This window comes from Centruroides vittatus, unplaced genomic scaffold (genome assembly GCF_030686945.1).
Source record: "Centruroides vittatus isolate TY-2023 unplaced genomic scaffold, ASM3068694v2 contig_1108, whole genome shotgun sequence".
In the NCBI taxonomy this organism is placed as follows: domain Eukaryota; kingdom Metazoa; phylum Arthropoda; class Arachnida; order Scorpiones; family Buthidae; genus Centruroides; species Centruroides vittatus.
Genome location: NW_027120709.1, coordinates 29,664 through 42,529, shown reverse-complemented (window position 1 = coordinate 42,529; position 12,866 = coordinate 29,664). Strand labels below are relative to the sequence as shown.

Here is a 12,866-nt window from a genome sequence, read left to right as displayed (position 1 = left end):
ATACGTGAACTTTGTGAATTTGCCGAAATCACACTATGCGGGAAGTGTGTTCTCGTAAAAATCGCGTTTATAGAAAAATTGTTCGGCTGCAATTTAAAAAAAATTGTACACCTATAAATTTCCACTAACTCTCATTATCTAATAGTCCTTCTTTAATTAATTTCGAAAAAGTGGTTAGACAGATGAAAGTTGATACCAGAAAATATAAAAAGCTTAGGGTATTAAACTCAAATTAACTGTATATAGGAACTTGTGATTTATAAAGGAAGTAACGTTACTTCCATTCAAATTTTTTTTAAACAGAATTGGATATAGGACCAACACGACTTTATTGCTAACATGTAAAGTATGATGAACACGGGCAAGACTAACACTAAAAAAATTGAGAACATTGTGCCGAAAATTTGGTGCTTGGAATTATGACAATGTCACAATAAATAATCGCTCGTTAAAATAGATTAATTTATTTGGTTAAGACAACGTGACATCTGAGTGATCTGCCAAGGAGAAACCATCCTTGGCAGATCGAGAAAAACGTTTTTGTAAAGCTGGCTCCAATTGAAAGGTTACGAACAATAAACGTAAAAAACTCCATTTGGTTTGTGTGTTGGCCATCTGCAAACCCACGACCGACTAACGATGTTTAGTTATTTTATCCACTTGGTTACTGGAATATACTCATTGAGCTGCAATTTGAAAAAAACTGTACAGTTATAAATTTCCAGTTGTTTGTCTATCACTGTCCTCTCTTCATCTCGAAAAACGGTATTAGACAGATGAAAGTCGAGAACTGACATGAAGATAGTAAGAGAAATGGACCAAAATACCTTTTTATGAACTTTCGATTTGTACCGCAAGTCACGTTATTTCAATACAAATATTTACCGCCTAACGGAGTTAGATACATGACTGACACGACTGTATTTTTAAAGAAAATGTGGGATCGATATTTTGGAGTGAAATGTAAAACATGATCTAAGTTACAAGTATTTGAACGTAACTACGAAGTTTCGTAGCAATTGGTCGAACAGCCTAGGAGTGTATAGCGAACAAACAAATAAACATCCTCATTTATGTATATAGATTTGCAGGTTTATAGTAGCATCATTTTCTTATAGTTACACAAATACGAATCTATTAAAATCACAAACTAATTATCACAAATTCCAAAACTGATAAACTTATTTGAAAATACAAAAGGAAATTACTTCGTGATGCTAACACTCTAGACAGATAAAGTGGATAATGTGTGTTTGAAAATCTGTTTAAAAATATTTGTTACACATCTGCAGAATCGACAGAAATCGAGGAAAATCTTTCCGTTTTCAGGAAATTTAATTGTTTTATCATAAATAATTTGATACATAGTACAATGTACAGTACAATAATGTTATAAGAGGTTGTTACACCTAGATAAAGCGATATGTCAATTAATTTGTGTTCGTAATTGAAGTGGAGTAAATTTACACTAATATTTCATTTTATTTTTTTTTTTAATTTTATTTTTTTTTCTAACGTCCATAATAAGCCATTTAGAATTTCAAATGCTATAATTTTAAACAATTTTAAAACAAAATATCGTTCTGATATATACATATATCCAGTTTTATAAAAAAAACTATTTGTTAACTATTATAAAAAAAACTATTTGTTAAATTTCTGTACTTACGAAGCTAACTGAGCACTAACTACATAATGTTCTCATTATTGATAAATATGTAAGTTTTTATTGTGTTTAAACAAAATACATTAGATTTTGCATGTTGTCAACTACTTTAACTGCTTCTTCAATGCATTCTTGTGTAATACCTTCCCGTTTAAAAACTACTCTACTTGAACTTCCTTCATATTCTGTTTTAGCTATCAGATATTGCTTTGCTCTTGCAGCCGCAAGGCGCGCATAAATAAGTGGACAGGGAATGGATACACTCCTAGTACATCTGACATAATTATGACATAAATAGTAAATCAACAGTTGCAGTTGATCTACTGTGAAGTTATTGTCATCCCACAAAATCGTATAGCGGGAAGGTCTGCTTGTACCTTGGATGCCCATATGACTGCATAAAAAAAAATTTGTAGAAAACCGGATGTACGATGCCGGATTTCGAATCAACTGTAGTACCGGGTGGGATGTTACAGACTCTTCCCACCCCATCTCTTCGATCTGCAGGAATAAAACGTGTACGACCACATTTTCCACCTACAATGAATGTGATTGGAGGTTGGTATGAAATATGTTTTCCAGCAATTTCTGCACAAGCTTGTCTAATTTCTCTCAGTTCATAGTTCATCGCTTTCTGGTATTCGTCTTCGCCAAGACCTTTTCTGAAAATAATGACTTTTTCCGGTTTTTTTCCTTTAAATTCAATAATATATTGCTGCAAAATCTCTTTCATCATGCTCTTCAAATCGACCACAATCTCTCTTCCAAATAATTTCTGATCAATTTCGTGTATTTCATGCTGAACGCGAACTGACGCCTTATATTTGGTAAAATATGTATCTATGCTTCCCACTACGGCTGCTGTTGAATATGCTGTACGGTCTCCAACAGTGGGATGTAAACAGTAAACGCCTACAATTATTACAGGACCCATTATCATGGCAGGATTATCTGTTTTCGACAAACAACTGTTGAGGCCACCCATTTTAGAATTAATTTTTTGACATAAATTACATATTAACTGAGGGTTGCATTTTCTTCCTGTGGCATTTACGTCCATTATACATTGCGTCATAAGACCTAGTTCTGTTTCTGCAACAGTTTTTATTTCCGAATAGATACTTTTTGCTGGCAGGACTATTATGGCTAATTGCAGATCTGGATATTCATTTCTTGCTTGTCTAAGTACATCTGCTGGCCTTCCATCGCGACCGGTTGAGCGTTTAATAACGAGGGGTGGTGCAAAATATACACTCCTACGCGTTTTCCACCGTTTATAAGCATTTTACCGAATTTCTGCAGAGCATTTTCATCACAAAATCGTGCCGTTGAGAAGCTCAACAGTATCCACTTTTCTATACTTACTCCTGTATAAAATCTTTTGTCTGTCATATTCCAGCATCCATTGAAAGGTGTGATAACCTGATTTTTTTGATACGTTATTTGTGGAGGATTTAATACTCTGCCTGTAAACAGTACGGGATAGGGACTTACCCGAATACCAAATTCTCTCCAGAAAGGTTCAAAATCTCGTATCAGAGCATGAACTGATTGTCTTATATAATTGAACCTGTCGGCAGGATGACAAGCAGTGTAGCGAATCAGATCAGATGATTGCTTTTCAGTAAGCTTCTTATTGTAGTGCTGCCCTTCAACCACATTGCACACTTCCATTGGTAAATACACAGCTTTCTTTTCACTTCCCACGTTTAAACAAGGTAAGTTTGGATATTGTAAAGCTGTATAATCGGTACGAAAATATTCGGATACGGAACACTTAACATCTTTGTCATCAACTCTTCTTATAAAAAATGTATTATTTGCATTTTCTCTCGTTATATCTCGTATCCGATACTTTCGAGGATAAGGTAAGTGGGTTACTTCAACTCTTAAGAACCTCATTTCTTTGGTTAGTGTCATCCTTTGGGCATCGGTCAGACCTCTGAACTGTTTTAAAGACGACTGAATATTTTTAGTACCCGGATATAATACTTCGAACATAAACTCGATAACGGAACAACTTTTATAAAACGACGTTGCTAATCGATCTACGTTAAGCATAAGATTGCCTTTGCCCAGCTGAATACTTTGATGATGACCAAACCATATTTCTTTTCCTCCACTCAACGGAACAACCTCGTCTATGCGTGGTTTAGTGAAGAACGAACTTCCAACCGGCACCAAATGTAAAGTAGCGCTGTGCCGCAGTATGGTTTCTATAGCTATTATTCCTGTAATCGCATCTTCCGTTATATCACTACATCTACCTGTTACCAATTGATGTAATAACTCAAGATTAATTGAATTTTCTGTAAAACCTTTCATCCCGTCCCTTTTCTATTCACGGGTTTTATTTTGAATCTCGTAACATAATCTCTTTCTCTCGATTAAAATCGTCCGGAACGTTTACAGTAAACACTTTCTTGTCTTTAAATGGTAGTAATTTTCGAGTATATAAATTTTTTTCACCGTCAAATGCTGGTAGAATATTTTTAAACATGGCCACATTCTTAACCATCGCTTCTATAACATTTCTCTTTTGTTTCGGATTTTGGCATTTGTACTTTTTATGATTGGGCAGACATTCGCTGTCACCTGAATCATTTACAGGTATAAGCTCTTCAATATCTACATCATAATGGTATATTTTGCCTTCTGGTATGTCTATCGGAAAGTAATTTGCTATTAAATTTATTTTTTTATTTTCCATGCAAATTCCGTGTTGCTGAACGAATGTATGATGTTTGGAATCAGAAAAAGGCCGCTCCAGACTCAATGTGTTCAGAGCACCTGACAAAATGTTAACAGATGTTTCTGGTTGGTCTATAGAAGCAAGACACGTTGAAGATTGCTGTTTACATTGAATTCGAGTTGATGTATTTTTTATCACAGTAATCCCTACTGAACCTAAGGATTTTTTAAAAAATTGTTATAACATCTTACCATCTGAGAAACTGTTATTTTAGTAAGGTTATACACACCTTTCTGTAGAAGTAGTTTTACATCATTTTCACCACATATTGATTCAGCAGCAGGTCTAATTGTTTGCTGTCCTTCATCTTGTCTCAATCCTGTTGCAGCTGACTTCTCACCACTTGTCGGCGATACAGTAGAGTGAGAATGAGACTTCAACTGATTAACTTGAAAGAAGAACGAAAAAATATAAAAGGTGGTAAATTTTTAACCGAAAGTTGTGTAATAATATTAAAATATAGGCCACTTGATTGTAAATGTTATAGAGTGCATAAACCGTAAAAGTTTAATTTAGCGCCTGTGTTTATTTGTCTCTGATAATAGGATAATAGGATAAAAGTGAGTGTCAGTTAACTTTAAAACTAACAATTATATATTATAATAATACTGTATGTACAAACATTTTAAATTTGAAGGTTGGATGTTACATAACTTACCATTATAAGTTATAATTATTGAAATTAAAAATCTCTTTTGTAATATTTAAGTAATGGATTGTTAACTTATATTTTAAAATTTTTTCATGAGCTACTATTATGAGGGCTACAGAAAAGTATCAAGCCCCAAAAAACATGAAAAAAGGATAAAAGAAACTTGAGAAACACTGCCGTAGACAATTACCGTATTTTACGGACTATAAGACGCATTTTTTTCTTCGAAAAATTGCCTCCAAAATTTAGGTGCGTCTTATAGTCCGTAGCGTCTTATAGGTATTTAAAAAAAAAAAAAAAAACTGTTTAAAAATTAAGGTGCGTCTTATAGTCTGTAGCGTATTTTAGTCCGTAAAATACGGTAATTAATGACACTTATAATTTTGTCTACATTGCTAACTTTTTATGTAATAGTAATTATATATAGTACAATAATCTACGATCCTGCATTCTACTTTTTAACTACTAATAATTTCTCTGGTATTCTGGATCAATATAAACAACTTGTCGTTATTGTCGTGATAAAAATCATAAATATTTAATCTTATCTCAATCGCGAGTTTTGTACATACTGTTTCTACACATTGTAATTTTAATTTTCAACATTCCAAAATCAATTTTTTGTTATGGTGTCAGTTTCATATACAAGTATAGCTATTGTAAAGTTGGCAAATTGATTAAATTATCCCTAACTCGCAATTCGCTATCGTTCCAATTGCAGTATGGGAAATGTTAAAAATATTTTCACACTAAACTTATATATGGTTGTCCTAACGTGGGTGTTCCGGGGGTCGTCAATAATTGGATTGTGACAATTTAAAGTAGGACACTGCCACAAGGTGTGTTTTCGGACACCACCGATTTAAACAAAAAAAAAACAGCCAGATACTTAAGCCCCGACAATAGAAGTCCACTCCAAAGTCCAGAAATGAGCCATCCAGAAAGATAAATGCAAATTCAAGTAAAGTAATTAATTAATAAAAAAAAAAAAAAAATATTATGGACAAACGAAACTTAACATTTGAACTTAGTTTAGATTAATAGTATAAATAATTACAAAATCTGTTTTAGGAAGTTTGCGTATTTCTATTTGTAAAATGGAAAATATTAATGCGGTGTATCCAAACTTTGTGACTTTCGAAATACCAAGAAAAGAGTTGTCTTCTCATCTAAATGTTGCTTTAATTAGCTTCTTTTCCCTTTCGTCTTTTTGCTTACTCTTTCTTACTTTTTTTTTCACTTTTTCAAGTTCAATTTTTCTCCTTTATTTTTTCTTCACCTTTTTGTCGTTTTTTCTTCATACATCGCTTCACTAAGTCTATCTCTACGTCTTTTACTGAGTCACTGATTTTCGTCATTCTTTTTTATTTTATTCTTTATTTTGACTAATCATGAATTTCTTCCGAATTCCGGAAGTTGATATAATTTGCGATAAGCATGATTGCTCGTCTAGTAGTATTCCTTCCCTCTTATCTATTAAGAATTATATAAGTCCACGTGACATAGGTAGAGTAGTATGTCTCATCTTACACCTACGAGTAAAGAAGAAACGATAGTTATCTCTTTCGTCTTTTCCTAAGCATGTTGTGAGATTACTATGAATTAAATTTGTCATTTTTTATAATAATTTGTTTCTTCGAATTATTTTAACCGAAATTTAAAAAGGAGGTTCCCTAAAATTGAAAACATAAGCGAAAGTCCTTTACAACGTTGGTTGATAAATATAAAAATATTACGGTGTCACGTCTTCACACACCTTCAAGATATGGATACAAAGGACGTCTTATCTGGTAGTTAACAATTGTTCGTTGCACAACCAGACAAAACAAAAAAAGGATATAAAATACATATAGAGTTTAAAAAACAATAAAATTTCCAACTTATTTTAAAAAATGCACTTTTAGATAAAAAATTAAAACAAATCGATTGAAATTTAAATTAAACAGATAATGTTCATAACAATTAACATAACAACAAATTCTCTTTTATTATATTTATATTCATTCCCTTTTATTATATATATGTAACAACTAAAATTTGGGTCAAGGAAATAGTGAGTTTCACATTAACCTTTCTTGCAACATTGTTTTGTATGTGTATCATATCTCAAGTTGTGGGTGATAAAAAGAGGAGGTCGATATTTGAATGTAAAGAATTATCCAATTACACTCTTATTTTATAAACGAAATAAATTGATTATTAACATTAAATAAATACTCACTTTTAGCTTTTGCTCTTTTTCTTTTTTTCTTGGCCATATCTTTAACCTTTCTCCAAAATTTACTTTGTGGACAGCAGAAAGCTGAATTTTTAACAAAATCAAAACTAAAAATAAGATTTTTTTATTTAAGTAATTACATTTATATGTTAAATATTGAATGAATAACTCAAATAATATATTTAAAATGTTAATAAAAGTTTCGATTTTCAACTAAACGACGTCGAATTGCTTGCTATATTGGATTCAAGAGCCTCAACTCATTCCGAGGGAAAATGTATTTTCTGTCATTATTTACCCGAATATAATGGAAGAAAATAGCTTAAATGATACTTTCAATAAATAAACAATTCAATTACTTACTTCTAAGTGTAAACTTTTCCGGATGTCTTTAGTTATAAAATCTTACAAAGAGACACGGAACGTTGCAATTCTAACGAATAATAAAATTGTAAAGGTGTAATTTCGTGCAGTGATAAGATAAAGTAGAGGTTTTTAAAGAGATAATATGTCTTATCGCGTCATACTTTATAAAGTTTACTGACTGTTAACCATAAATGTAATTAATTATTATAAAATTAGTCATCACATATAATTGGAACATTTTATTATATTTTTAAAATCGGCTTTTAAATTTTAAACTGTTCTCTTAATATTGCGATAATCAGTTTTAAATATAAAATATAAACATGCTACGAAACTTGTCACAGACAATAATGCCCAGACAGAATATGGGTGTAGTAAAATTGGCTGTGATAAGTGCGCGTGGTATTGTTGGTAATCCCTTGCGGCAAGTGTGGTAAACAAAAACGTTATTTCATTTCCTGCATTAACATGCAGGAGATGAAATAATCCTGCAAATGTACTGATGTGGACCGAATTAACGAAATGCTATACGAAAAAAAAATAAATAAAAACATAACAAACAGTAATGGTTTTAAAGCATTTTTTAAAGCCATCACTGTTGTATATTTTATATATTTATAATAATAAATTACTTGGCTTTGGTAAAATATATAAAGAGTTAAGTGTTAATCAAACGCAGTTGTTTGAAATTCTGAAAAACATAGATATTACTGAAAAAAAAAATTACTTAGATTAATCTGCAACATCCGTGAGAAATCTGAAAATTCCCTTGAACGTAAAATTATAATAAATTATATCCGAATTAATAATTACTCCTTTCTTATATCCGGATAACCTCCGAATATCATCCGAATAAAATCCGAATTATAATAAATTGTTCCCTATATTGAATTAAAAATTTTCCTATTATAAACATTTTACCTAACCCTCGGGGTGCCTGGTGAAGAAATTTCCGCCGAGCGCCTGGTGGGGTCCCACAGACCCCAAAATAAAACACTACATTATATGGCTTGTAAAGATAATTTCAATGTTATGTTATTATATATATACAATAAGTTTATTAAGACATATTTAGAATAAAACAATCATTGATTTACGTAAAATATTTATTCACACGACTACATAATAAAAAACATCAACTTTCTTTTTGTAACAAAAATGTTAACTTTGTTTCTATAGAAATCACGATGTAATCAAAATAATTTAAGTATTTTGGGTTCATTTTAATGGCACTTAATATAATTATCTATTAAAGCATAAAAATTAAGCTTCTTCACTTAAAATTTGAAATTGAGAATTCAGGCATTTTTCCCATAGGAATTTCGCATGTCCCATGCAAATAAATCTGGCTCATTTTTTACAGACGCTCAGTAGCTGCTTAAACGTTTATCTACTGACAACGTAAACGTGTTATAAATCAAGCAAACACAAAAAATACGAATTTTATACAAAAAATATTACTTGCACTTTTGCAACGCGGAGCGCCTGGTGGGGTCTGTGAGGCACGGCGCTTATTCGACCATGTCTTGTTCGAAGAATATCGCGCGATGAACTAAAACTTTTGTGCGGATCGCAAGCGCATAAAGAGAACTGAAGCTACTAATAACCTTAAGTCGCTAACGCAAATATTAAAATAGTTATGAACTTTTCAAAATGAGTCGGGACTCTCAGACCCCACCAGGCAACCCGAGGGCTAAAAAAAGTTTTGGACAAGAAAATATGCGTCCCCGGCCGTATAATTGTTAACTATCCATTGTTCTTACGCGGACTACAGATCATCTTGCACCTTAAGTTTATAGTTAGCGCTTGAATTCGCCGTATTGTTTCCAATCCCGGAAACACCTATGGCCTCAGCACATGCACGTGACCAACTTTCCCAGCAAAAAGCTATATAAGATGCTTCGTTCTCCCCCTCAGGGAAGTCAATGATCGATTTAGATCGAGTCGCGATTTTACCCTTTGTGCGTACAGAATATGTTTCACTTTTGTGCCTCAAGTGACACCGACCCTTCCCTTTAAAGAAATATTCGATCATCGTGACAAACACATATTTCAATTACTAATTGTTTAAGAGGTATGGAACTTATTTCTGTGAGCTCTCTCTCTCTCTCTCTCTCCTCGCGTGGTAGGGATATATAGCTTTTATATATGTCACCCTTTTAATGTCGGATTTTCGTGACGTATATTTTGTTTTCCATTAAATTGTTGTTATCCTGTTATATGGTGTCTTGTTTGCTCGAATATTCGCTTATCGCCTTACCGCGACTCCACCTTCACTCCTATACTCGACCGGATGAAACGTAGTCTCGTTCCTGCGAAATTCCTACCATCAAATAAGCCTTCTCTGACACGTGGGCAAGTCCCTCCGACTTGTTAGCCGAAATTACACATAGGTCTTACCTTGTCGTCCGTCCTCAGTACCCACAAATTGGTTTTTCGAGAGCGGGGTTTCGACTTTTTCGGAACCCTGGTAAGGCGAACAGAAAAGCCATATCCGAGCAACACGACCGAATCGAATTAGGTCTCTTTCCCAACCTTAGATACTAGAATTGAGCTGTAAACACAATGGAAGACATTCCCCATTTTGTGACTGGGCCAAGCAACCTAAATTCGAATCCAGTGCTGAACCCACTCACGTTGGCAGTCTAGGCGGTATTATACCTTTATTGCCCGTATCTCGGAAGAAGCAGGTGGTCTTAGAATGACTGATTTTTTCGATTCTTTGGCGGATGTTATCAAGGTCGCCACCTGGTCAAAGGCACAGATGTTAGTGGTAGCTAAGCTAAAACTTACGGGAATAGCTAGAGAATATGTCCGAAAGAACAGACGAATTAAAGAAGTCGATGACTTCGACGAGTTTAAGCGATTGATGATAGCCCACATTGAAAGCGAGCCATTTACCTTTAGATTATCAAAATTTTGTGCCTTTGTCCAAAAACAGGACAAGGATGTTCAGACCTATGCCGCTAGACTCAAAGCGTTGGCGATGGAGATAGAGATCAAGCCTGAGCCCGGCGCGAATGCCGCAGAAACTGCGATTATCGAAAGAGTTTAAATAAATGAGTTAGACAAGTGACTCAAGGCACAATTTTTAAACGGAATTGTTATCCGGATCCGAAAAAGAACTATGAGCAGACAACCTGCAACGTTCGATGAGGCTTTACAAACCGCTATTAGCGAAGAAACAATCTAGAATCTCACCGCACACACGCGAGAGATCATGCGTGCAATTAGGGAAAACGATAGATCGACCGATTCTCCCTTCTCCTTAGATGATCTACAACGTTTAACCGCAGCGATGGAGGAGCTTAAAACTCGAATGGATAGTTTAACCTTTCAGCAGTGGTATAGTCAGGTATGGTGCTATCCCTTAGTAGTAGAGAATATACCTGGGAAATTTTTAAAGTATTTTTTCACGCGATTTTTCTCATTACCGTTTCAGAAAAAGATTTTGTAAACAGTTATGTCTAGTAAAGAAAAGTCTTTTTTTATTATTACATAATTTATTTTTTATGTGAATTTTTTTTGCGGTAGTTTTTCGCTAGTTTTTGGCGATACCCCAAAAATAATTTAGCAAATATATACGTCCCTCACCACTGCCACACGATTGCCTTTAACGTACGTATACGTCCCTCACTGCTGAGTGGTTAAAACGCGACTTTTCTCGCAATAATTTTCAGAAACCTATCTCCAGACAGAATAATCGAGGGAACTTTAATAAAACTTTTAATAAATCGCCTTTCAGGCGAAGCGAAAATCGTTATAGTCCTCCTAATCGTTGATCCAATCGACCCAATAGTCAACCCAACCCAAATCAGAACAGGAACTCGCCTGATTGCCGAGATAATGACAATAAGAATCGTGACGCCCGACAACGGAATGACTCCCCACTGAGGAGCGAAGGAGCACCTGACTGTAACCGGATCCGTTTCTGACCACAACCCTCGGAAGCAAAGCAGACCCAATGGAAAGGCAATGTGCGAAGCGTTGAAGGCTGACATCCTCAACATACTCTCAGACGAACCTCTAATTCTCCTCATCCTAGAAATAGACAAAGGTCAGCCGAATATCCGGGTCGACGGCCGGATGGCCGAGCGGTAAAGGTGGCAGCCTACCGCTCTGGGGGACCCGGGATCGAATCCGAACAGGTCGAATAATCCCCAGGAATTTTTCGGGGGGTGGTCCGTTCGGATATGTCGGGCCCCGTCCCTCACCACCCGGTCGCCCCATTGTGGGCCTGGCCGAACCCATAATGGGCCTACTAAAAGAGGCCCTCTTAGTGCCCACAGGGCGGAAAGAGTTAAAAAAAAAAAAAAAAAAAAAAAAAGAATATCCGGGTCAGCAGACCCTTACAAGTACTCTGAGACGGACTCGAAAAACTTTTCTTATCAACACTACCAAATATACAACGTCGGCATGCAAGGCTTCCTTTGAATTTTATATCGGAGGAAATCCGGCTGTAGTGCAAATAGATACGGGAGCCAAAATGTCCCTGTTATCGAAAGCTTAAGCAGACGCTATCAACGATCGAGTTTCCATAGATCGGACCAAGGAAACTGATTTACGGAGTGCTACTGGACACCTTATTCAAACCTATGGCATTATGAGCCCTACCTTTCAGATAAAAAACTTGCGCTTCCCATTTTCATGTTGTCTTGTAGACAAAGATGTTACCTACCCTTGTGACGGCATTATTGACCAGGATATAATTGCCGAAAAAGGTTCCTTTATTGATTTAAAGGCTGGAGAATTACTCCTCCCCTCCCGGACGGTGATACTCCTCGAAAATTCAAGTAACTGCAAGAGGGAGACAGAGACTGCATTAGATAGACAGAGGGCAACAGAAAGGAACAGAGGAAGCCAGAAACAGTTTAGTAGGAATACCACCCAATTATTGGAAGAAACCGGGTCAAATAAGAAACCTTACTGTCAAACGAGAATGGAGGAAGGGAATGACGTAGTGATTGGGGAAGCCTGTCGACTTCCTCCTTTGACAGAGAATATAGTAACTGCTAGGATTTTAGGGGTAAAGCGGACTCGTAAAACAGAAGTGATAGAGACTATCCCCTTCACCTAGGAAGGGATATCGAGAGCTAATCTATTGGTCGCTCCTGATAACAAGGGACCAGTCCCCGTACGTCTCCGGAATGCTACTAACAAAACGATTAAACTAGAGAAAAGTGTCAAGGTTGGCACATTTTTCGAAGTGCTA

The 12,866-nt window shown here is 35.1% G+C and overlaps 1 protein-coding gene across 1 annotated transcript; it reads right to left on the bottom strand.

Annotated features, from left to right (window-relative positions):
- Positions 1-1,735: 1,735 nt before the first annotated feature.
- On the bottom strand, positions 1,736-7,328 carry LOC136975970 (protein argonaute-4-like). The gene is given in 6 exon segments (XM_067271162.1): positions 1,736-2,083; positions 2,085-2,937; positions 2,940-3,998; positions 4,036-4,573; positions 4,648-4,806; positions 7,292-7,328. Coding segments are annotated over 6 exon segments (2,994 nt in total).
- Positions 7,329-12,866: the final 5,538 nt, after the last annotated feature.